The following is a 25,940-nucleotide window of genomic DNA, read 5'->3' on the forward strand; positions in this document are numbered from 1 at the left end:
AAGGGATATTTCGGTATACTGCTGAGGGTCAGACGGCACACTTTATCCGTAAATCCGCGGTCACACTGGTTGCCGTTCCCCGAAACGCTAATATATTGGTGGTGTGTGTGCTTTATTTTTTGTTATTGTGTTTCCAATTCTCCATTTGGTAATTAAGTGAGTGAAAAAATAAGAGCACCAAATCCCCCTACCGACGACCATCGACAGTGCAGTGCATGCAGGCGAATCGCGGGGAAAGCCGCCGCCAATTATCAAACGGAAAAAATTAACGCATAGCATTCCAATTTCGTTGTCTGTTTTTTTTTTCTTCTTTTCTCCCTCACTCTCGCTCGCCAGCTCTCTCTTTATGTCTCTCTCCTCATTTGGTGTGCCTTTTTTGTACACTGCTGCTGTCCGCTCCCGCTCCGCTCCTCGCTGTTGCGACGCGCTCTTTTGTTGGCCCGCAGACGGCCGGACGGGACAAACGGACAGCCAAGAATCGTATATGTTTTTTTGTGTTGTTTTTGCTTTTTCGGCTTTCAATTGAAAATGATGAAATTCTCATGCGTGTGTGTATTTAATCAATTATATTAGCATTCGAGTGCAAGAAGTGCTAAAGGGAAAATACAGCAGTAACAACAACAAGTAACAAAAAAGGAAAAGTCAGGCAAATTTTTTGTTTGTCAGGTCTCTCTCTTTCTCTATCGCTGTGTGTGTGAGTGTGCGTTCGGCTGCGTGTGTGCAGGAGCAGCAGCGCAGCGTCGTCATCAACGTCTCTTCTTCTGCTTTCAAGTGAAACATGTTTTTATGCAGCAGCAGCGGAAACAACAACAACCAAAGCAGCAGCTGCAACAATCAACAAAAACAACAACCGCCATTTGCTGTTTGTGGAATAAAGCAATAATAACATAGAAAACCAGAGTCAAAGTGCAAAATTAATAAAATAAAAAAAAACAGCGGCATCGGTAGAACAGCAACAGCAGCAGCAGAAAAACCAACAGAGGCAACAACAACAACAGCAGCAGCAGCATTCAGTCGAAAAGCAAATGTAAGTGATGTTTGGTTATGTTGAAAAGGCAAAAGAGAAACGAGAGAGCGAGAGCGGAGTAGAAAAGAAGCCAAAGCCAGGCGTCAGGAAAACAACACTGCACTGTTAGCGGGCAACAGCGTGCTGTTAAACGCAGCAGGCCCAAACATATTGGATTTACCGGCATTTTGTCTGCTTCCCCCTGGCNCAATTTGGTTTTTCCCGGCTTTTGTCTCTTTCCCCCCTGTTTACCCTTCCCCAAAAACGTTTGTGTTTTTGGGATGAAAAGGAATTTGTTGGGGGGGGGGGGGGGGTTCAAAAGAGAGAGAAAGAGTGAGAGAGAGAAAAAAGTCCACCTGCTGACAAAAATCTACACTGCACCACAAACATTGCGGTTGCTCATTTTATTAATGCACAAAATTAACTATTGAATCCGGCAAACCTTTTTGCGGCGCAGATGCAGCGGCTCGACGCTCCTCTCTCGCTCTGCATCTTTTGTATATGTGTATGCGTGTCTGCAAAGAAGCGGCACAGCGGCAAAATGAAATAGACTTTGGGTGGGAAATAGATTTTTCTCTTAAATATTAATTAATAATGGTGATAATTTAAAATTAAATTGAATTGTGTTTTAACAGACAAATGGGAGAGAGCTACCATGTGTGTGTTTGTGTTCTCCACGCTCTTTGCACGTTTTTTTTTTGTTTTGCAGCCTTTAAAATGCGCGCGCCCTTATGCTCCCTCTCTCTCTCTCTCACTTTACTCTCTCTCCCTTTGCCATGTTTATGCTCTTCGCGTCGGTGGCGGCCCTTTGCTCTCTGGTTGGCGTTTTGAATTTTCAACAACGTTGGCTGCGGCTGCCTCTGCCGCCGGCAATAACAACAACATAGGCATACAGCGCAACAGCGCACTGAGGTGGCAACTCTGCAATTTCAATAGCCAATCCCCCGACCCCCCTCCACCAAACCAGCCACCCACCATTTAGCACTGTCGCCACTCCGCCTCCGCCCTTTTGGGATAAATGTAAATGCCTCTTGCCGCATGGAAAACAGCTGGACAACAGGCCGCTTTCAAATTTTTGGGGCAGCAGCTGTTTTGGTCGGGAAACCACTAGACTCTAGAAAATATTACCACTTCCAGTCTTCCAAATGGATTTATTTTCATTTAAGATATCAACTTTAATGGAAATTCAGAAAATCAAATGTCAAATTAACAAATAAATTAATGTTTTTGCAAATGTTGCTTCAGTTGCAACTTCCGTGCCTCACGGTCGCGATGCAGCTGGACATAAGCTGCTAGAAGAGCATCAGCATGTTTGAGGATCTCTCGTTTTCCCTTGGATCCACATGTGGATGCTGCGGCATTGATCACTCGGCGGGCCTGTGCAGCCGCTTTGGCTGCATGGCGGGCGACCTTCTTCATCTTTTCGTAGTCCTCGCGGGCCCAAGCGAGCTGCTGCTCAAGACGTTCGACCAACTCTTCGGCATTGAGCAGCATCTCGGTGTTCTTCTCGAGATCGGCGTTCACTTGCTTTTCGAATGCATCGATGTTGGCGAGGCCAGCCTTGGTCTGCTCGAGGATACCCTTGAGGCGGTCCTTGAGTGCTTCGGCATAGATGCTAGCCGCAGAGGCACCCTCGGCATTCGACTCGCTGTTATCCAGGGAAGCGCTCGCCTGGATGACCCTATCCTCGGCATCGTGTAGCACTCGCTCAAAAATCTTGACGACCGCCTCCTTGTCCTCCAGCACCGCATTGGCGGTACGAGCAGCTTGCATTGCCTTCTCCGCCAGCTGCATGCGGACCAGATTGGCGGCATTCTCTGCAGCACCGGCCTGTGCCTCACTTGCTGCCTTTGCCATTTTGGCTGCATTCTGGGCTATAGCTGCTGCAGTGTTTGCTTCCAGTCCCAGTCCCTGGGCAGAGAAGTTTCTGGAGCTGCAGGAGGCTCCATCTTGTGGTGGCTTCTTGATCGTGGCACTTCCTCGATAACAGGAAACGGTACCGTCGTCTTCACTCGTCTTCTGCTGTTCGTCACAGTAGTCGGGCAGGTCGGCATAGAAGCCGCTGTAACGGGGTCCAATCCGATAGCACTGGGCGACTTGTGCAAGGACCAACAGCGGCAGCAGGGCTATGAAATATTTTAAAAGAGTCATTTTTTTGTTTGTTTTACTCGTTTTTGCGACTGTTTCCAAATGAGTCAAAGGGAATTGTGAAAGCAGATGGAGATTCTTGACAAATCATCGCCTGCTTTTCAGACTCCCTTCTGGATTTTTGACAAATTGAAAACAGAGAAAAGATCCCTTCAAAAATTCTGTACAAATTCATAATCGATATCTCTTTGGGATATTTATCGAATCGTTAAATTCGAATGAATGTTTCTTGTTCCAAACTAAGTAAGAATGAGACATTATTTGCAGCATTCTTTATTCTTTCACCCTTCCCCTTCGCAAAAAACCGATTAATTGGCTAAATGCGTTTCGAAAAATATTTCCATTAGCAGTCCCTAACAATTGCGCAGCAGTTGCGCTGACGCTTACGTTAACGTTAACGTTGACGCCGATGCCTTGGTCAACAGCACCCAACAGCAGCAGCAGGCAGCAGCACACGTGTTGGGGGCTGCAGAGCAAAGCCCAGCCACTGAGAGAGAAATATGGAGACTGTGGAGAAAAGAGGCGAGAGGCGGCAGCCGCATGAACTGTCATTTAATCACAACAAAACAGATGCTTTTACACGTGCTGTCTGTTGGGAGGCGGAGATGTCGCTGCGCGCTGCCCGATGTCGCAGTCGCGCTGCTGAGCCACGGCCGCTGACGACGTCACACATTCTGACATCCATCGCTTTCTGGTTAGTCGATTGATGAGGGGGTTAATGGGGAGAGAGAGAGAATAGTTTGTTTGTGCAATATACGTATTACCCCTCTCTTTCTCTCCCGCTCTCTATCTTAACCTTCCGCTGCGACCATTGGAATTATTTCCCATATAATAAATAAATATATTTTTGCAAATAAACGGCATTTGGTGTAATTGTTGTTGTTGTAACCTCCAATCAGCACGCAAGCGACAAATAGCTTTCCCCACAATAAAAATTGAAATAATTATTTACAGACTCTTACCACGGGAGATAGGAGATCCAAAAAGATTCCATCTATTATCCAAAAGTATTTTGCAACGAAACTTTTTATGTTTATATGAACATATATATGTATTTCGAGGGAAAACTATTAGCGGACTGAAATTTCGGAAAATTTTCGACTGGAAACGCAAAATTTGCAAAATAAAATATTTCTAATTATAATTTGTATTCTCTTTTTACGCCGCCTTCCCGTTTGTCTCTCTTTATTTCCTTCGTAAGCGCAGAGTCGCATTCGGCGGCAGTACTGAGGCAGCAGACGATCGTTGCTGCTGTCGCTGCGCGCTGCCTGCATTCTCTCCTCTGCTTGCAAAATGCTTTTCAATGCCATTGTCAAAGCTCTGCGCCGTCGCCGTCGGTCATCAATGAATGCGCAGTTTTGAATTACCATAAAAAACAGAACATGCACACACACACACACTCACATAAACACAGACTCAGGTGCAGGAAGAACATTGAGAACAAAAAAAGAGAGAGAGAAAGTGGAAGTGGAATAGAGAGGAAGGTAGTAGTGGCAACAGATATCGAAGGGGTAACGACACTTATGATACCCTTTTTGGGAGATAGAAGATACAAATTTTTTTTTTCCCAACACCCTAATGTATTTTAGATATTATTTTATTTTGTTTTTGTATCTGTTGTGTTTGCTTATTCACGAAGTTCTGATACCCATAAATTCATCAGCGGCACTTTTCTACCTTAGTGTATGATAGTCGAAGAAAAAGTCATAGAATAAACAATATTAAAAAAAGGTTTCAATCCTGAACTCGAAACGATGCAAAGTTCTGCGATTCGTTCCCTCACGGTCTCACACGCCTTTGTACGTCTATGTCTATTATTATTTGCACATGTTGGAGGCAGTTTGTTGAGCTTTTATTGCGTATTGAGCAAAAATCAACTTTATACACACACAGTCAAAACATCGCGTGGCTGTGTGACCTTGTCCATGTGTACGGGGAAGAGCGGCATCAGTCGTCGTCGGCGTCGACGCTGCTGCGAAACAGCTCTGCGACTGCGCCGCGACGAGAAGTGCCGTTCCGTGCCGCTCTGCGCTTCGTGTCGGTTTCCAATGTTGTTTCGACAGAATCGGTCATTGAACTTTGAACCACAACACACAAAACAGTAAAAACAAACAAAAAATATATATAAAAAAGCTCGCTCTCTCTCTCATGCCGCATGTAAATTCCCCCTCTCTCACTTACTCTCGCTCTACTACGCATTTAGCAGAAAAAGCAGCCAAAAGAAAGATTGGGTGGGAGGAAGAGAGAGAAAAAGCATACAAGTCTTCGTTTGTTCTTTCCTTTTTTTTGCACAATCTTTCATTAACAGAAAAAAATTAAAAAAAAGTGCTTTCAAAAGCGCTGAAACCGTTCTTTTTTTCGTTTATTATTATTCTTATTCTTTTTTTGCATTTCTTTTTGCTTTCTTTGATTTCTTTGTGGCTATTCAGCTATACTTATGAACTAGACTACTAATGAAGAAGAAGAAGAGGAGAGAAGAAAGGAGAATGGAAATGGGGAAGGAGAGAAGAGAGAAACGAGAGAAACCCGCCTAAAAAGTATTTTTAGAAGACAGAGTCGCACCGCAACCGTCCGAAAATTTGGAGCACAAACACAAACATAAACACATGCATACAAGTACAGTGAATAGTCGAGAAAGGTTCACTCGCACCGTTCTGCTGTAATATTTTGGCTAACGGTAATTCAACCTAAGCTAAATCCATTAGCACTTGTAAGCGAAACACAGTCTGCTTTTTGTCACTGTGCGTATTTTGTAGCGGTTCACTTACGGGAACATCGTTTCAACACTGTGATCGCCTGGAAGAAAATCCATCCACCTTATACGAAAAGGTTATTTTTTACACGGCAGAAGAGGCGTTGCCCGCCGTCCGCCCACATGTTGCGCTGCAAACCAAAAACCCTTTCAAATTAGGTAGAGTAATGGAAAAGCGTTCCAAAGGGAGTGCGTTGTAGTACTTATCACTCCAATCTGCCACCAGTTATAAGACGTTTTGTATTTTAAATTAGCCCCACAAATACAAACAAAAAGACGACAAAATGTTTGCCAGAAGAGCAGCAGCAGCAGGCCATCGATTTGGGTCAGCGCATGAGGCGTGTGGGTGGCATCGAAAGAAGAGAGCGGTGTGTGCCTGTCGCTGCCAGTGAGAAAGAGAGAGCTAGTAGTTTTACTCTCAGCAACACATACACAGTTAGATAGACAGACACGCGCACAGTCACGTTTTGACGTCAAACGCCGCTCACAATAAAACGTCGCTAGAAAATGATGATCATGAACGGGTTGGGATTGTGTATGTACCCTAGAAAGGGTTTAAGGAATATCAGGCCCGTTTCCATATAAAGATTTCTAGGGTTTTTGGTACATATCTCATTATAAAATAATCCCCCATTTGCCCAGTTTTTGTTATCATATCGCTTATCGGGCATTTTCCCAGCAAATCAACGCCCTTGGAGGCATCATTTTCTCCATGAAGGGTATGGTAATAAAACTTTAATTTCCACTATAAATAAATAAATATACAAACCATAATTATTATCAATGAATCGGAAATCAAATTACGCGCCAGAAAGTTATGGAACACCCTATCCTACCCCTACCCACTACACAGCTGTTCTGTACTTCTTTGATATTAGATACGTAATATCCACATCTGTACATAATAAATAAATATTTGGAAGCCCAGTTGCCATTTCCATTCCATCTGTATATTAACACCAGAAGGCGGCCTCACTGGAATCAGCAGCACCTTGTGGGGCTATCCGATTGCAATAATATTTTACACTCTTGTAGATGGCTAGCCTATTTTATGGGATGATAAGGTTAATTATCTTTTAGCTCTTTGAATGTGGCTATTATTTACAGACAAAAAAGAACAAAAGAATGTTGAGATTTGTGGTTTTTTGTGGGTTGTTTTTCCCCTTCTTCCGATTTGATTATATTTAAAGACATCTAACGTGAGATTTGTTTATTAAGATCAATTAACACTTTGTGCAAATGCAAATTGAATTTATCACAAAGGAAAGAAACCTAAAGCTTTCAAGGAAATTCCAAAATCGAATTCTTTGACTGCGCTCACTCATATCCTTTGTGTAAATTAACTTTGATTTTAATTGAGAAGATTGAGGATCATTCATGTGCATGAATTTACAGATTTCGAATGATAGTGTGTGGGGTGATTTTTCGTGTCTTCTGCTGCTGCTGCTGCTGTTGCTGTTGTCGATTTCGTGTTGGCCCAAAAATAAATGATGAAGCAGGGAATTAAGTTGTTGCTGGCTGCCTAAAAATAACAAGCGGTAGACAGGTTGGGCAGGGCAGGGCAGGGAATAGGCAACTTCGAAGGCAACCTGGCGAGTTGTGACGTCACAGCGGTCAGTAGAAAACAATTGATAAGGCCACAAATAAATACAGTTACTGGCATTGTCTAATGGTAAGGCTTAGGGTAGGGGTGGTTACTTTTGTCGCATTTAGGGATTGGTGGAGGTGCAATCCAACAGTCAACCATGTGGGAAATCGGGGAGTCTTGTGGCAAACCCGGAAAGTGACGCATTTTGTGGCCAAGAGAATGATTCACAGACAAGACAAACAACACACAGCAGAGACAATGATCATTCCACAGGACAGGGACACTCATTCTCAGTGCATTGATTTGATGGTTTCAAACTGGTTTTCTCTCTGTTATGTTTTTTTTAATTTTTTTTTTTTTTTTTAAATCGTCCATCTATACAGAAAGGCAACAGCCACCATCAACACCATAACTGATGTACTGCGGGGGCGTGAAAGAATTTCAGAATGTTAAATATCAAATAAAATACTATGCTGAAAAGACAACATACATATATTCTGCTAAAATCTCTATAAATCTCTTACTTGTGTAGATATTCCTACAATTTTTAATGGTTTTTAAAAAGAGCAAAAACGCATTGTCAATTGCCATTTTTGGTATTCCAGAAAGCGGAGGGAGGGGAACATTACAGGTGTAAAAATGGAAGGGGAAAAGGGTATAAAAGTTCAAGCTCTAGCAGTCTCTAACAGAAATTCAAAGTGGAACGAAACGAACAAACGGGCAAGGGTTGCCATTTGCCTTTCCCCGAGTGATTACTGTACCGAAAAAAAAACAAAATAAAAGGCTAAGTAGCAGCAGACGAGGTGGCAACACTCTGCCGCTCTGGCCCCTGGCAACAACAACTCTCTTAACTCTCCTCCAAATGCCGACATGTGCCGCCACCCGCCAGAACGAAGTTACGGTCAAAAGAAAAAGGCAAAAGAAAAGGCAACAACCACCTCTAATGCCACTTTCACCGCAAAAGCAAAAGGCAAAGCTTTTTGCTGCCTTTTTGTTGTCTCTCATTAAAATATGTGCTCACGTATGTGGTATTTTTGTTAATCAACGAAAAGTTGTAATTAAAATTGCAAACAAAACACACAAAAAACAAGAAAAACCGAAATGTTCGACTTGACAACAAGAGCAATCGAAGGGAAGGCTGTGACATCGAAATCGAACTTGAAACAGCTGTCTGTAAGTGGGTGGTGGGAGAGGGAGTGTGTGCAATGTCAGAGGCTAGGCGGCGCCCCAGCTACCAGCCGTAGGCACAGCCACAGCAGCAGCTCACACGTTGAACTTGTATTAGAACCGCGTTCGGCGCTCTCTCGAATACACTCTCTCAATCTCTCTCTCGCGCTGGCGTTGTGCTCTCTGTGCTTTTTGCGTCGCGTGTCGTTCGTTCACCTGCTGCCAGCAGGCACAAGAGTTCTCTCTCGAACAGAGCTGAGCAGAGCCCCAGCAGTGAAAGAGAGAGAGCCGTAAACGCAGTTAACTTTTTAACAGTAGTGTTTCTTAACAGCAGAACAGCAGCAGCGGCCAAGCTTCGTCGTGTTGTGTGTGGTTTTTTTTCCCCTGTTCCTTATTATTATTTGCATTTTGCAACTCGACGAGTGCTGCGTTTAAGCATAGTATATATTCCATTAATGTAGTACGCATATACTTTAAATCTTTGTATAAAACATAGCTAAACTAATTCATGTATACCTCTTCTCTCTCTCTCTCCATGTCTTCTGCAGCCTTTAAGGGCCCTCTCTCTCTCTGTGGACCACCAACAGCTGTCTGATTTTCAAATGATTATTATGCGGAGAGGATAAAAAAAAAACAACAGACAGCAGCCACCGGCACTGTGGAACGTAAAAGCGTCGAGATTACAGTGGAACAGAGAGCAAGGATTATCAACAGCTGCTGCACAGTGGAACCAGAAAACTGAGGATAACAATGGGATGACAAACCCTCAAATGAAATTAAAATCCTACAAAAAAGTCAACACAATTGTAACAACAATTAAATCCCCTGCCCCGAAATTCGTGTCATTAGTGTTAATTGATTATTGTTTTTAGATTTTGAACAAATTTTGTCTATTGTGTGTTGAATACCAACAATAATTGTGAAATGTTTGCATTGGATGATACCTTGCAAAATGTGCAACCGCAGCCGATTCTCCGCGACGACAAATCTTAAAGAATATTCCTTTAAGATCAAAAACAACAAAAATTGCAATAATCTAACAAAAACTACCATAACCTAAGACCAAATACAAAAGTAAAAACGCAACGCAAAAGCAAAACAGAAGAAGAAGAAAAAAAGCTTAAGAACTCTCGGGCAGAAGTGTAATAAAAATTAAAGTAAGCTTCAAACGACGTACAAAGGGACGCAAGATCCGAGATCTCTTGGGCTTTTTGCAAAGGTGCCTGCAATTGCGTGTGTGCGTGTCGTGCGTGTGTGTGTGTGAGTGCGTATCTCGTGTGTGTGTGTGTTTTTGTTGTCATTAGAGCACACACACACGCTCGTGGGCCTGCCTCTTAGAGGTGTGTGTGCTTGTTCGTGTGCGTGTGACGCCGTATGCTGGATTTGCATGTGTGTGTGTGGGTGTGTGCAGCGCGTGCATTGCGTGTAATTGCTGTGCTAACCGTAAATAAATGAAAAGCACCGCCAAAAGCACCGCTAAATGTGCTTCTGCTAGAAAAAAACAACAACAACAGCTGTAAACTTAGTGTCGTCTCACTCGTAAACACACAAAAAAGAAACAAAAACGAAACATATGCAAACGAAGGAATGGAATGGATAACCAGGAGGAGTAAAACAGTGATATAAAAACAACAACAACAACAAAAATACAATATTCAAAGCAAATCCCAACAAACAACAAAAAGACTTGAAACGAATGTGTTCATAATTTTAAATAAAACTAAACAACAACAAAAAAACAAAAGTAAGAAACAATCGCAACGCAAAAACAAAACAAAACAAAAGTATTCGACAACAACAAAATACAAACACACACAAATACACATACATACATAAATATATTTACATATATATATATGCATAAATACCATATACATATACCCACACATATACATATACAAATACATATGTAATATCTTGTATACACGAACAAAACAAAAACAAAAACAAAAACATAAAGCAATAAAAGCAAATCGCAAATCGTAAATGCAATCCAAATTTCAAGAACAACGACACGACAAAAGCGGAAGGAAGCTTTAAAAAAGAGTTGCTGATTGAAGACGAAGACAGCACACAGAACGACAACTAAAGAAAGCAAAACAACCAGAAAAGGACGAAGAACCGAAAGCAACCCAAGAAGTAGAATAACCATAAGGAAAGCAGCGAAAGCAACACACGCAAAGCAAGAAGTAGAAAGAAAAACTAGAAATTAAATACAAAAATTTAATTTATCAAAAATTCAAAAGCAAAACCAACCAAAATCAGACATAATTTGATTCAATTTATCCAAAATTATATGAACAAATAACGCAATAGATATATGGTATATATACAAACATATACATATGTTATGTGTATATAAAGAGTAATACAAGAAAATATATATATACACTTATATATATATATATTGAGATAAATCTAAGAACTAATTCATTAACCATTCAACCGCGTAAACCAACAAAAACATCAGCCCCCACATGTATAGATTAGAGGATACGAATAGCGGTGGCGTTATGGATAAGAATAAACAGAAATGTAAGTACAGTCTCCCTCAAGAAGTTACACATAATATAGACATATATATATCCTCGAGCATATTCTATCAATGCATGTATTCTGTGGAAGAAGACCTCGATGTTTGGGCGGAGCAATATATCAAGATTATTGAAATAGGTGCTTCAAAACTTCAGAACTCAAAATACAGGGATCTTGCACATAATCTGAAAGCCTAATAAGTGTAACAGTTCCATTAAATTCCTAAAAATACAGGACTCTTCTACATAATCTCATTGGTATTTACAATGCAAATAAAATATTTTAATAAAGTCAATAATTCCCCCGAATGTGGACAATGAATTCTGAGGGGCCACATTTTATGACCGCAACCAACTTCACTCTGTACAGAAAACAGGTGGCAACGCCATCAGACATTCGAGTCATATTCTCTCGAATCCACGTCCATGCTGAAAGCTGAATCCAAGATATGTTTATTTGCCTATTTGTAAGTTAAGTTAATTTTTGTCACTTATTTTCCTCTGTTCCACGAGGATGTAAAATTCTCAAATAGTTTGAAGAGATTTTCTACCTAGTGTCGTAAATATCAGGCATTGGGAGGTCCAACAATATCTCCTCATTAATCTCCAATCCTCCTCATATCAAACTCATTATTAAACAGTTGGAATTTTGTGTCAACTGTTTGCTTATCACTCACCTTGCGCGACGCTTCCGCTTCTCTACCACTCCGGTGGCGTTGCATGGCGGGGTCTTTCCCTTATTTACTTTTTGGGTGCATACAAACTGCAAATAAGAAGGGGAGCTAATGGTTGAATGTGGTGGTTATGGTGGCAATGATTAGTTGTGGCGCCATATGTTCCGCCCATTCCACATGACTCACTCACCTTCGTGGTCTGCGCTCCACTTGCTGCCGCTGCCTGCGGTCGCCAGGCGGATGTGCTTTGTTGCGTATCTGCGATTGATTGCAATTCTACGAGTAGTTATCGACTACTAGGAAGAAAGGAGAACACTACTGCATCATCAGGCAACAATTCATCTGCGTCATTCCTTGTCCATTCCGTCCATCATGAATTTTTGTAGGAACAGCAGGCTGGCCATATAGTTAATATGCGATTGCGCTCTCTGCGTTCCCATTCCTGTGATGCAAAAAACCTGCAAATGCAAAATGTCGTCAACTATTTTTGGGTTGGAACTGACACAGCGACTGTGAGACAGTGAGACAGAGCGACAGCTTGTCAGACGACGGACGCATACGTTTGTCGTAATGGCAATAGCGGGGACCACATATTATAAACAGAGATTTCTATAAATAGATGCTTCTCTCTCACTCTCTCTCTCTCTCTCCTACTCTCCTTTACTATCTGTCTCTGTGTATTCGAGTGTGTATCTCTCGCTCTCTCTTTCTCTTTTCGTGGTGTCCAAGTCATTTATCATTCAACTCTTTCCATCGATTGGCAAACGTTCAATTTATTTATAACCATTTTATAATTGGGGTTTCAGCGCGCGAGTGCGCGAGTCCAAAATTATCCTTTGACAGGCTTGCCAGACTCAGACACACACACACACACACTCTACTCGCTCGCACAGTGCGTTCGTAACCACAAAGATGAGTACACTTTCAAATTAATTTGTCATTAGGTTTACTTTTCGTAAACAACAACAACCAAAAACAAAGAAAATAATGTATCTGCTTCCGAGAAAAGTGCGGGTGGTGCACCTTTCGCATTCTGTAGAATCACTTCCGTGTCTCCATGTCTCTGACATTATTGAAATTCCATTATCTCTAAGAGCGGAACTCTGTCAGCCATCTGGGGTGTCTGGTCAACAAAAAACAAAACAGATGTGATCAAAAGAAAATACCAAACAAAGAGAAAGATAAATATATATAAAATGATTAAAAGTCTTGATTGGAAACTTGCCCAACACTGGAACCGGATTTACTGTTCCGTTTCGTACTTAAGCAACACTGTAAAGCAGGCAGATCACTGATCAACGCAGTACCGATTCTAAGAAAAGTAAATACCAGTAAAAGAGCAAAAAAAAACCCGGTTAGTGCTGCCCATAGTTATAGTTATTTCATTCAAATGATTAGATGCTATCAGATGGGTTCACTTTTCGTGCTGCTTCTTCAGGTACTTAATCAACACTAGACTGCATACAGAGCTAACGATGTGGTAGCTTTGCGAACACTGTTTCAAAGAGTGCTGAAATCTCCACCTCCACCCCTACGATACGATCACTTGCATCCCCTACTTTTTAATGATAATGATGCTGATGATCGTCATCGCATCAGAAAATGCACTCACTGACTAAAGAGACAACGAAAACAACGACGACATCGAAAATGCTGTTCCGTATAAATAAATCCCGCAACGACTGGCAAGACTTTGGGGCCAAGAAAATTACCGCAGTTTTCGTTGAATTTTCACGGGACGCAGATCGCGCGATGCAGCGCGACTTCCGACTTGCGAAAAGTCAACTGAAAAAAAAACAACCCTAAACTGTAACTTCTACACGAACTGTTGCCACAATCAACCATCCCATGGATGGATTAGTGTACAAAAAGTTTAGTTCGTTTGATGTCTAATCGCTTTCTGAAAGGAAATAAAGATTCAGTGGAAAATTAAAGCCACAAAATTAGGCAGTCTTTATCAACAACTCTTCCCAGAAGAACGAAAGAAAAATTAGGGAAAAAATACCCAATAAAAATTAAGATATATATATATTTGTTTGCGAGTGAGAAGATCCAACAAAGATGTCAACGGCTTTGGTTTATTGGCAGTCAATGAACGGCGGCAGCGTTGCAAATGGACACGAGAAGGCCACTGACACTGGCACAGCATCCGGTAGCGGCAGCGGTGGCGGCGCCTGGTCGTCGTCATCATCATCACATGCATCCTCGTACATGCAACCCTTTGCTGCACGCGACCTAAACCCCCCATCAGTGGTAAAGGAGGCGCCGCTGCCGCCACTACCGCCGCCGCCCCATTACATCAATTATTTGGCACAAATTGGCTGCCAGCATCGTGTGAGGAGAAGCTACGATAATAATGATCATGATCATGTGGATCTTGATCCACGGCATATCAGTTCCCGATTCCACAGAGTCCAGCGAGGCAACTCTGCTTTCCCGACTGCGGATCAGGTGGATGGCAATATCTTGATCGGCGGCGGTGGTGCACAGAAGCTGAATCAGCATCAGCATCACGCAAGTCCTGCAACATCGTACAGTTGTAAGCATATGCGATATAGGATATCCGTCTTGAAAGTGTTTGCACAGTTTCATATCCACGTTTGCCTAGTACACATTGATAAGGCCAGCAGATAAATATATATTTCAAAGATGCTTCTTCGGTTTGTTGATTGCTGCTGCAAGTAATCATTGATTTTTCCTCTTCCTAATTCATTCTTCCACTGATCCACTGGATATGCTCCACCAATTTCTGCGTTCCATCAACCATTCGTTTCACTTCTACCGTTTCCTCTCTGATGCATCTTTCGTTAATCGGTTGATTGCTGGATTAATCGATTAATCATCGTTTGTCTTTTATGTCTGCTTCATTCGTGTATGATGAAATGCAATATCATGCATCCACAACAAAGACAACAACTCAGTAAATGCTGCTGTTTCTCCCTCTCCCTTTGTGTTGTTTATTTTCTTCGCTTGAGGCTATTTTTGATCCACAAAACATAACAGAGAAAAAGACAAGGATGGGAACATGGCAACACATGAAAGCGGTAAAATTGCATATATGTACATATACATATGTGTGTGTGTGTTCGACTGCCACTGCGAGATGATCTGCCGCTCTGCTTGCATATTGTGTAATATTTTTCAGTTCCGTCTGGTTCTAAAATTAAAGAAGGTAAAAGGTATTTCTGTACCGACTCTTCTGCTGCCTTTCCACACTCTACTTTTTGCTGCTGCTACTTCTGCTTCTCCCTCCTCTGTTTTTCCTCTCTGCTCTGATCATCATTATCATCATTTTGGCAGCATTCGTGTGCTGCCGCTGGCAGCGTCTCTTCCTCTGTACGTCAGGTGTGACTTTCTCGAGAGAACAGGTGCATTTGGTTCGTTCTGAGGCCAAAGAGCGTTTCCCATCGGTCATTGAACCAATAAAAAAAAAAACACGCAGAAAACGCTCACAGAAATACACCTGAGGATCAAAATACTGTTGGATTTCCAACTGATTTCAACACAAATATACATAGGCCCTACAAATGTTCAAGAATTATCTAAAACTTAAAATTAGCTGAATTTTTACCCAAAAAATTGCTGATATTTAGCACCCAAACATATATTCCCTATATATATATAAAGTTCTTATTGGTCCGTTGTGTGTATGCTGGGAGAAAAGTGTATGCTCCGTACAAAAAATGTCCCATAAGCAAAAGGTCCCTAACAATCTTGTTTAACAATTAATAAATATTTTTAAACATCGTATCGAATAAACATGTCAACATTTCCATTATATCTGAGTAGAATATTTCCAATATATTTGACACACATTAATTATTTCTCTTTCTCTATGACGTTCATTTAGTATCTGCTTATGGGTCCAGTACGGGCACCGTGGCCGTGGACACATCGCAGGGCGGCGGTAGCGGTGGTGGCGGCGGCGGTGGCAGACAGCGACATGCACCGCTCTATGGTCGCTTTGTTGTTGAAGAGGATCTGCCTGCCACGCATCGTGATGTGATGCATCATGTAAGTACCACAAAATATGACAATTATTTATATAAACGCATTGAGGGTACTCTGATGTTTAAATGTGTCCGTTCACTTATGGGAAATGTTTTAAAAAGATGTTCGAAGATTGTAGATTTCATCGATATATTTGTTTACATTTGTTATTGCAGCACCCTAGTCCTTCGTCTTCGTCGGAGGTGCGTGCCATGCAGGCCCGCATTCCCGCACACTTTCGGGATCCCGCTTCAGGACCATTACGAAAGCTGAGCGTCGATCTGATAAAGACCTATAAGCACATTAACGAGGTAAGTACTGCGATATACATATGAATTGTGACGAAACGGAACCTTGGCATCCATCCATCTATGTTCGTTGTAGTAGTAGTTCGATCAGAATCAGAATCAGATCTGCTGATGTATATTGTATAAATATATATTGAGGGGCTCTAAAGATACTCGTACTCTTGCGTTACGTTTGTCCTTGACCCCGTTACGGGTGGCATTTGCTAGCACTTCGATTGACGTTTAAAGAGAAGACGTTGACATAGCCACAAAGACACACATAAAGAGACACGCAACGCAACTGTCTGCCTGTCTGATGCTTACCTTCTACTCGTACCGCCTGCCTGCCTGCTCGCTGACTGCTGCCTTCTGCCAACAGTTCTAAACAAAGCGCCTGGCGACGACACACGGCTCCGGCTCCACATGGAAACTGTCATCGCACGCCGGCAAAGGCATTGTCATGTCTCATGTGTCATATACACCGTTGTACGATAGTGACGACGACGACGACGACGACCCAATTCCTAGCCTTGAGCGATGGTTTGGGACGAGCGCAACATTTGGTGCGTGGGTGCGTGGTGATACATAATTTAGCTCTCCAACCCATGACCTATCTACCTCCGCTACCGCTTGGCTCTCTATTTGTCCCTGTTCTCGCTTGGATTCTTGCATAATCTTCCGTTATGAATGTAAAGGAGAATCAATGACAATCGATTGGGCTCATTCAAAGATCTATTAAGGACCAACCAGAATCTATAACAAATCACAAAACTATTTTGGACATCATGAATCGCTGAAAGACTGCTACAACAATCGATGACAATCTATTGCTCACGGTTTTTTTTAGATAGCCACAGATCGAGGTACAAATCTAACAGAATAAATATAAATTAACTTTTTCCAGAGGCCCCAGATGGCCGATTTATCGAACAGAGTCGATAACAAATTATACAGCAGAATCGAAGAAAAATCGCTCCAGGCATATTTAATTGTAAACTATTTTTTCGTGGCTTCTTTACCAGCTGTTCTCTCGATATCAATATAGCGATAAGAATCTGTGGATTCCGTTTAGGTAACTGGACAAACTCGACAAACGAAACGGCAAAAGAAAAATTCCTGGAGCAGTTTCATTTATATGAAATTGGACAGGAATTTGTATTTTGCGCGGTGCTGCCTATCCGGCTTTAACTTAAAAGAGTGAATGAGACAGCCAGTTGTCTGAGGTGTGGGCTAATGCCCCGTTACATCGTTACAGGATTAGTGTGACCAGCCTTATCATCGCGAGTGCAGTGCAGCGTCATGCACCGTCATTCCATGTCCAAAGAGACAACAGCAAACCCAGAGAGAGGGAGAGACATAGAGCCATTTGCAGATTAACTGTGACGCCGACGACTGCTTTTGTTGCCGCGCAAACAAACAAAAAGTCAGTGCCAAAGCAGAGCCAAAGGCATACACCCATTTTTGGAGAGCATTCGGGAGCGCTCTCTCTCTCTCGCTAAATTTCTACAACGAGTAGACGCAGCCCATTTGTCTGTGCAGCCTGCTTTTAGGCGTTGTTGAAACTCTCCCATTCCCCCACAGTACAGGCGCTCTGCCGCTCTCTTCACCAACGTTGTCCGCTCTACTGCTGCTGCTGCTGCTCCTGCAACTCCTCTCTGCGCAGCGGAGGGGGTCTGTAAAGGACCTGCAAAAGGGCTCTTCGCCAAAAACGCAGGACATCTCGCTCGCACTCCCGCCTGCTTGCCGCGTTAGCAACAACTTTTTTCCAAACGCAACCTCCTTTTTTTCATTCTGTGTGTGTGTTCTGCCCTGTTCTGCTGCTTTTGCCGCTGCTTAATAGATGGGAAAGCGGCGAGGGTTGAGGTAGGAGAACACGCCGTCGCTTAGTCGCCGCTGCCGCTGTCGCTGCCGCCGGTTCGGTGGATGGGAGGCAATGTTTACATTTGTCTCTGATGAAGTGGAAGTAACGGGATAACTGGCCTCAATGGGATGCCGTGCCCTGCCATTGCCCCTGCCCCTGCCCCATGCACGTGCACCAAAGTACACTCTCCACTCTCAGTGGAGCAGTTATCGAAGTGTTAACAGGGGCGTTTCTGCCACACTTTTCGTCCAGTCAAATCGCGTGTTTGCATTGGGGGAGAGAGCAAAATCATGCAAATGGGGACTTGTATTGCCTTTGCGATAAACGCAGATATATCGTGAATATTATTGGCAAGATAATCGGTAATTTATCGATAAATACTTACTTGATCTCGGCATAAGATTTATGCGCTTCATTGTACAACCATTTTATTTAGATGCATTTCTGATTGATGAAAATGGAAACACATGGAAATGTATCGGTTTATTGATAGACAAGAACTTAATAGCGAGTTTTCATGCTTGTTTCGATGCTTATCATGTTTATCACCTGATTCCGATGACGATTATTAATCAAATTGATTTTAATCGCCACTTTTTTTCTAGGTATACTATGCGAAAAAGAAGCGACGTGCCCAGCAGACACAAGGCGACGATGACTCGTCGAACAAAAAGGAGCGCAAATTATATAACGATGGCTATGACGATGATAATCATGATTATATAATCAAGAATGGTGAAAAGTTCTTGGATCGCTATGAGATTGATTCGCTAATTGGTGCGTATACAATTTGTCTTTGATATGTCTTCAGGTTTCTATATCGTTTATACCTTTAGGCAAAGGCAGTTTCGGTCAAGTCGTGAAGGCCTACGATCACGAGGAGCAATGCCATGTGGCGATCAAAATAATTAAGAATAAGAAACCGTTCCTAAATCAGGCACAAATCGAGGTCAAGCTGCTCGAAATGATGAATCGTGCGGATGCTGAAAATAAATATTATATCGGTATGGCTATAGCTACTACGAGTATTTCCCATGTATAAATATTAATCGATTTATTTTGAATTCGTTTAGTCAAGCTCAAGCGTCACTTTATGTGGCGCAACCATCTGTGCCTGGTCTTCGAGCTGCTCTCATACAACCTGTACGATCTGCTTAGGAACACAAATTTCCGCGGCGTCTCGCTGAACCTCACGCGCAAATTTGCGCAGCAACTGTGCACGGCGCTGCTGTTCCTTAGCACGCCCGAACTGAACATAATACACTGTGATTTGAAGCCCGAGAATATCTTGCTATGCAACCCCAAGCGCTCGGCCATCAAAATTGTTGACTTTGGCAGCTCCTGCCAGCTGGGACAGCGCGTAAGTGGAGCCGAGCACCCGAGCCATTCAATTATCATCTAATATTTATTATTATTCTTTTGTTCACAGATCTATCACTACATCCAGTCGCGTTTCTATCGCTCGCCAGAGGTGCTACTGGGCATACAGTACGATCTGGCCATCGATATGTGGTCGCTGGGCTGCATTTTGGTTGAGATGCACACGGGAGAGCCGCTCTTCTCGGGCTGCAATGAGGTCGATCAGATGAACAAGATTGTCGAGGTACTGGGCATGCCGCCCAAATATCTGCTCGATCAGGCTCACAAGACGCGCAAGTTCTTTGACAAGATCGTCACCGATGGCTCCTATGTCCTGAAGAAGAACCAGAATGGCCGCAAATACAAGCCGCCAGGATCACGGAAGCTGCACGACATACTCGGTGTGGAAACGGGCGGACCGGGTGGCAGGCGATTGGATGAGCCGGGACATTCGGTGTCGGACTATCTCAAGTTCAAGGATCTGATATTGCGCATGCTGGACTTTGACCCAAAGACGCGCGTCACACCGTACTATGCCTTGCAGCACAACTTCTTCAAGCGCACCGCCGACGAGTCGACCAACACCAGCGGCGCGGGTGCCACAGCGAATGCCGGTGCTGGTGGCAGTGGTGCCAGCGGTGGCAGTGGCGGCGGTGGCTGCAGCGGAGGTGGCGGTGGACCAGGTGCAAGCACCAGCAGTGCCGTCTCTGCCAGTTCAGCAGCAGCAGCAGCAGCAGCGGCAGCGGCCAGTTCATCATCCACCACCTCCTCCACGACAACAACCGGCGGTGGCAATGGCAGCAGCGGCAGCACTGGCTCTGGATTGACGTTAGCGGCGGCGGCGGCGCAGCAGCAACAACAGCAACAACCGATGTCCCTGCCGCTGCCACTGGCGGGTCCGGGCGGTGCATCGACGTCAGCGTCTGTTGTGGATGCCCACAGTCATGGTGAGTGGTAGCACTAGTAGAAAGGAGTAACCATTCCTGCCCAATCACCGTTGTTCCATCATCTTGATCATAATCCATGCTGTTGTTTTGTAGCTGCCCTATTTAGAACGGGTCTTTCGTTTCGTTTCGTTTCGTTTCGTTTGCATTTTTTCATTTTCTGTTGTAGAGCGTGTTGCAGCAATTATGATTTGTGTGCGTGTGTGCCCCTCCCCTTGTGCTTTGTCTTTTGATTTTTGTATATTTTGGATCGAATTGGAATGTTTAGTTATCCAGAACCCGAAACCCTCCCTCCCGTATACCCTACCGTATTTCTTAAGCATACATTTATCTATATTATCTCCTTGTAAACGTATGATTTATCTTTAGTTTTATGAATTATAATTCTAAAAATTAGTAGAAAGCATTGCAAGAATCAATTCTTTGTGACAAAAGTAGAGACAACAAACGAGAAATACCTCAAAAACCAACAACAAGCAAAAAAAAAACAATGATCTGTATGTTCCTCTCTCTTTCTAACAAACACGCAAACAATCGCAAATATAATATATAATATAAACGAACATTTAATCGATTTAATCGACAAAGACGAACGCCGATGACCGATAACTGGAGCGACAGCATCAGCAGGATCATCGCCGGCAACAACAAGGATGCCACCGCCACCGCCGCCGCCTCCACAGTCACATTCCCACTCACAGTAAAGAGGCGTCTCCACCGCCCATGATGTGATGGCAAGCGGCAAACGGCAAACGGCAAACGGAGGAGCGATGTAGCAATGGCAAAGATCAATGGAGTAGATGCAGAAACATTAGTCATACGGGTAGCATTAACAGCGTGTGATCGCTGGCGAGAGAGAGCCCAGAGCCAGGGAAATTGTAAATAGTATAAGAGGCTCTCTCAATCTCTCTCAGCAGCGCCGCCTCTCTCTATCTCTCACTCAATCTCTCTGTGTGTGTGTAATTATCTCACACTCACTCTCACATTCGCTCTCTATCTCTATTCATCCACACACTCACACACAGCTCTTTTTCCTACAAAAGATAGTCTGTGTGATGCGTTTCTTTTATTTATTTATTAGATTATGTGTTTTTTTTTATAGAATATAAATATTTAAATGTGTATGCTCACGCATTTTAGACGCTCCAAATGAAGGAAATACAATCGTGTGTTAAATGTTTAACGTTCACATAATTACGTTTTTTTTGTATCAACTCGAATTACGCAAAATAAAAACAAATGGGCTAAAAGATACTTAGATTCTAAGCATATAGAAATTGTAGAGTGAAGCAAACATAGGAAAGAAGAGAAATAATAGGCGTGTAGTGTAAGAACAAAGAAAAAAACGGAAAAATAAGTTAAAAAAAAAAAACAAACAAAAACTTAAAACAAAAAATTTAAAGAGGAATCCTTAACGACTTTCTTAATGACTGCCATACATATATATATATAAATAAATAAATATATATATAAATGCATAAGTAACGAGATACAGTAACGAGTATATTAACGGTTAAATCACAACTCCTTTAATAAGAGTGCGAGAAGCGAAAGGAATAAACGATAGATATTATATATATATATATATATATATATATATGTATATACATATATGTGATCGTACGGGACACGATCGATATGTTTGTGTGCGCAGCATTTGCAGTAGTATCTAATCGAGTGGATATACATACAATAAAAATGTATAAGAGAAGCAGGAACGGTTTATACATATGCAAGAACATAATATACATACGCAAAAGCAACAGCAGCAGCATTCATACATACATTACATATATACATCATTCTTATACATGAAAACATACATATATATTATACTGAATGCCAGAATGCTGACAGAATGCGGATCATCAGTTTGTAAAATACTGCACACACACCATACACAACAAAGACACACACTCCCGACCCAACCTCTGTTGTCCTTCCACTCACAGCACACAAAAAACATGCCCAAACACTTTTTCTTCCCTCTATCTCACACACGCCCCCTACCTTTGTTGTCCTCTCACTAACACTAACACACATACCTTTCATAGACTGAGAACCCAAAACGATGTCAGCACTGATCGCTCTCTTTGTGTCTTACTCCTTGGTGGTACGAACTTAACGATCGATAGATTAGAGCGCAATCCGCGATCGAGTGAGTAAGGGAGCGAGCAAGCCATAGCATACATTTCAGCTGGTCTTAACAGGGGCCGCTCTTATTTGTGATAACGAAACGCAACCGAAACGCGCACATTCGACACCCACTTACACTGCCCCCCTCCCCCTTTTAACGCAAAGCAATGTTAACGGACAGACGGACATCAGAGACTGTTATGTTACTAGTAGTATGTTTAACAGAGCCCACGAATGTTGGCAGCTAGCTTTCTCCTGCATGATCACACACACACACATTGACAAACACACACACACACACACCCTTCTCTCACACCATCTCTCAACGGTAAAAATATACAATATAGTATATATACAAATATACATACAAGTTTTTATTGAGAAGGCGAAATAAAATAAAGATAATTCGGAATATATAGTCTATGCAAAATACGAGTTGAAAACCAAAAATAAATCATAGTTTGTAAAAAGAGATTGAAACGAGGCAGAACATAGGCATGCAAAAACAGCAAAACCAAAAAATAACAAAGCAAAATTCAGAAAAGAAAATGATAAATACCAGAGAGAGAATGAAAGCGTTTGGTAAACACAAAAGAACGAAGAACAGTTAAGACAAAAAAGAAAAACACGGCACGAAAAAACTTATAACAAATGAAAAATCAGTACGTACTAAAAGGAAGAACTTTAGCATTTAATAAAATTTAACATACATAAATCTATATATAAATATAACATTTATGAATAATTATGAGAATAATTACCGAAAATGAAACGAAGCGAAGACCCAAAAAGAAAGAAGATACAAAAAACCACAACTCAATTAATTTGTAAACACATTCAGACAGACAGACAGACAGACAGAGTCACAGGACAGACGGAGAGACAAAACGATCGCATGCATACGAAGGATGTGAGGATACGAAAAATACATATAAACCGTAAATATTAATTAACAATTTAGTGGTTAGCCCCCGAGAGAACACAATTCAAGAATTTAAATACGAACCAGAGAGAAATAATTAAACGAATCTTATGTAAAATACTAAAACCAAAAAAAAGAAAGACAACAACCGGATGGAAAGAGTGTTTATAAGTCGATAACTTTACAAATACAAAAATACACAAAAACACACACCACACACAGCCACCCCACTCGGACACAGACGAAGCGACAAGAAGAAAATAGCGAGACAGATCGAACAGTAACATTAACAGTAACAGCTAGTAGCCGTCTGACGCTTCAAATGATCAGATGATGTCCGGTGCTTAACAGAGAACAGAACATCACACCATTTGACAGAAGAGAGTAAATGTTAACTTTACATTTTGGACATAGTAAAATAGTAACAGCGCAATAAAAGCATGCAGCAGCAAAAGAAAACGGGAGGGAGTGGGAGTAACAACATAATGCATTTGTTGACGGAGAACCGGGACGAATGTTCAACGATACAGTATTGCAACATTAAATTTAAATAAAAACAAAATTAAGCGACAAATTACATACATCAGATGACGAGACACTCCCACGCATACACACCCACACACACACACACACACAGACAACACACACATACACACAGTTGCATGCATAGGCATGTATGGCATTTATATAGTAAAAAAAAAGACCGCAGCGGATGGTTTAAGTTTAAAGTGTACGAAGTAATTTATTAATGGTAAAAGAAAACCAAAACGGAAACTTTACCAAAAGGAGAAAACCGTACGAAAAAGGAATTCATAAAAAGAAAAAAAAAAACTAAAGCAGACAAAAAAAATAATAAAAAATTAAAAAAACAAAAGGAAAATTACAAAAAAAAAAAAGCGAAAAAAAACCTTCAATAAAAACTTATGATATAATCAACAAAAAAACAAAAAATAATGAATCTTTGAGAAAGGGTATCCAAATGTTCAGCTTCCCCCTTACAGTTGTGTCCCGCCCCTGAGAGAGCTTTCCATGGCAATGTTCATCGTTATGTTAATATGTAAACACAATGGCGCTAACAGTTGTCTTCTTGACTTTCTACTTTACAGGTCTGCATGCACTCATGCACCCGAATGCCGCTGCCAGCGCCATGAACAACTTCTCTGCCCTCAGTCTGCAGTCTGCCGCCCATCCGCCCGCTCTGGCTGTCCACAACAACCACCACAGCAGCAGCATTCACAGTAACAACAACAGCAGCAACAACACCAGTCACAGTAACAGTAACAGCAGCCACAGTAACAGCCTGAATAGCCTAAACCACATTAACAGTAACAGTAACAGTGGTGGAGGCAACAGTCGCCGTCACTTGTATGGCAGCAACAACAGCTATCCGCATCCGATGGACTGCGATCCGCCGCATGGCCAGGTGATGCCGCCCCCACCGCCCAACGGACGCATGCGTGTACCGGCCCTGCTTCAGATGTCAAACTATTATGCGCCAACATCCTTGCCCTACTACGGGAATATGTCAGCGGCCGCGGCCGCAGCAGCTGCTGCTGCTGCCGCGGCCGCCTCGCACCTGATGATGACCGACTCCAGTGTGATCAGTGCGTCGGCGGCTGGCGGGCCAGCCGGGCCGGCTTCGGTGGGAGCCACTGCCAGCGCCGCGGTACCCATGCCCGTGTCCGCCTTTATGCCCCTGCCGATGCCGCCACTGCCACTGCCATTACAACTGCCGTTGTCAACGTCCACCACCTCCACGGCCGGAATGTCCTCTATGCCCATGCCGATGCCCATGTCCATGCCAATGCCCATGCCCATGCAATCAGCTGGCCAGCGACGACATGTGGTCGTTGGGCCTGGCAGTGCGGGTGGGGTTGTGGGTGCCACTGGGAACAGCAGTGGCTCAGCGACAGGCGCCAGCAGCGATGCCTCTTCCTCATCGCCAATGGTGGGCGTTTGTGTTCAACAGAATCCTGTAGTTATACACTAGCCTAAAGCGTTATCAATTATCGCCTATTAATATGTAATACTATTTTTTTTTGTGCACCACCGTTCTGTCGTGGCGTGGAGCACTCTCTGTCACGCTGCCCCAGAAATACCGCTATTTATTGCAGCCAATCATCCAAGATTCATTATCGCAAACAAACACAAACACACACACCCACACCCACACAGCTGTTAACTGTGTAGAAGAACGATTGTGTGTTGAGGTGTATAAGAACAACTTATACATATATCCCACGATCCACAAAGCACAGTTACTTCAGTACTCGTGGGAGAAATCAAACCCACGCATATGCATACATATATATGTGTATATGTATGTATGTAATCAAAACTAGCTGAAATTGACCCTCCCATCCACACACATACACTCAAATATGGTTTAGTCACTTCACACCCACACACACACGCTCTCAAAACGCTCACAGCAGTCGTCTCGGCATCCCAACTGTGTGGGAATACGCTAGAAACGCGTTTTTAGAACACATTATTTTTTTTGGTCTAATTTTAATGCTAAAATTAAAGATTTAATTTAATAAACGACATAACATTTAACTATAAACGAATC

At 42.6% G+C, this 25,940-nt stretch overlaps 1 protein-coding gene and 1 long non-coding RNA gene across 8 annotated transcripts; both read left to right on the top strand.

The window, feature by feature from the left end:
- Positions 1 to 61: 61 nt before the first annotated feature.
- Positions 62 to 9,736, top strand: LOC117581195. Of its 4 annotated transcripts, none has more exons than XR_004573635.1 (3): positions 62 to 156; positions 773 to 1,027; positions 9,210 to 9,736. It is a non-coding gene; the product is annotated as an uncharacterized LOC117581195 (long non-coding RNA). The 4 variants fall into 4 exon arrangements; XR_004573636.1 differs by having other exon boundaries at positions 81 to 148; XR_004573637.1 differs by having other exon boundaries at positions 83 to 101.
- A 1,283-nt stretch (positions 9,737 to 11,019) lies between these two features.
- LOC117581226 (serine/threonine-protein kinase minibrain) lies at positions 11,020 to 25,938 on the top strand. Of its 4 annotated transcripts, XM_034268207.1 has the most exons (9): positions 13,880 to 14,408; positions 15,720 to 15,883; positions 16,036 to 16,170; positions 18,613 to 18,784; positions 18,844 to 19,011; positions 19,081 to 19,367; positions 19,437 to 20,313; positions 24,475 to 25,079; positions 25,167 to 25,938. In XM_034268207.1, the coding sequence occupies exons 1-9, from the start codon at positions 13,931 to 13,933 to the stop codon at positions 25,356 to 25,358; spliced, it is 3,078 nt and encodes a 1,025-aa protein (XP_034124098.1). In that variant the 5' UTR covers positions 13,880 to 13,930; the 3' UTR covers positions 25,359 to 25,938. The 4 variants fall into 4 exon arrangements, with proteins under 4 accessions (XP_034124099.1, XP_034124098.1, XP_034124096.1 ...); XM_034268208.1 differs by lacking the exon at positions 13,880 to 14,408 and adding an exon at positions 11,020 to 11,196 and having other exon boundaries at positions 24,475 to 25,938; XM_034268205.1 differs by having other exon boundaries at positions 24,475 to 25,938.
- Positions 25,939 to 25,940: the final 2 nt, after the last annotated feature.

The sequence above is a fragment of the Drosophila guanche genome, unplaced genomic scaffold, assembly GCF_900245975.1.
Source record: "Drosophila guanche unplaced genomic scaffold, DGUA_6, whole genome shotgun sequence".
Classification (NCBI taxonomy): Eukaryota; Metazoa; Arthropoda; class Insecta; order Diptera; family Drosophilidae; genus Drosophila; species Drosophila guanche.

Coding starts and splice junctions, on each gene's coding strand:
- LOC117581226 (XM_034268205.1), top strand. CDS start 13,931: ATGTCAACGGCTTTGGTTTATTGGCAGTCAATGAACGGCGGCAGCGTT. Junction 15,884..16,035: donor ATCGTGATGTGATGCATCAT/GTAAGTACCACA, acceptor TTGTTATTGCAG/CACCCTAGTCCTTCGTCTTC. Junction 19,012..19,080: donor TGAAAATAAATATTATATCG/GTATGGCTATAG, acceptor GAATTCGTTTAG/TCAAGCTCAAGCGTCACTTT.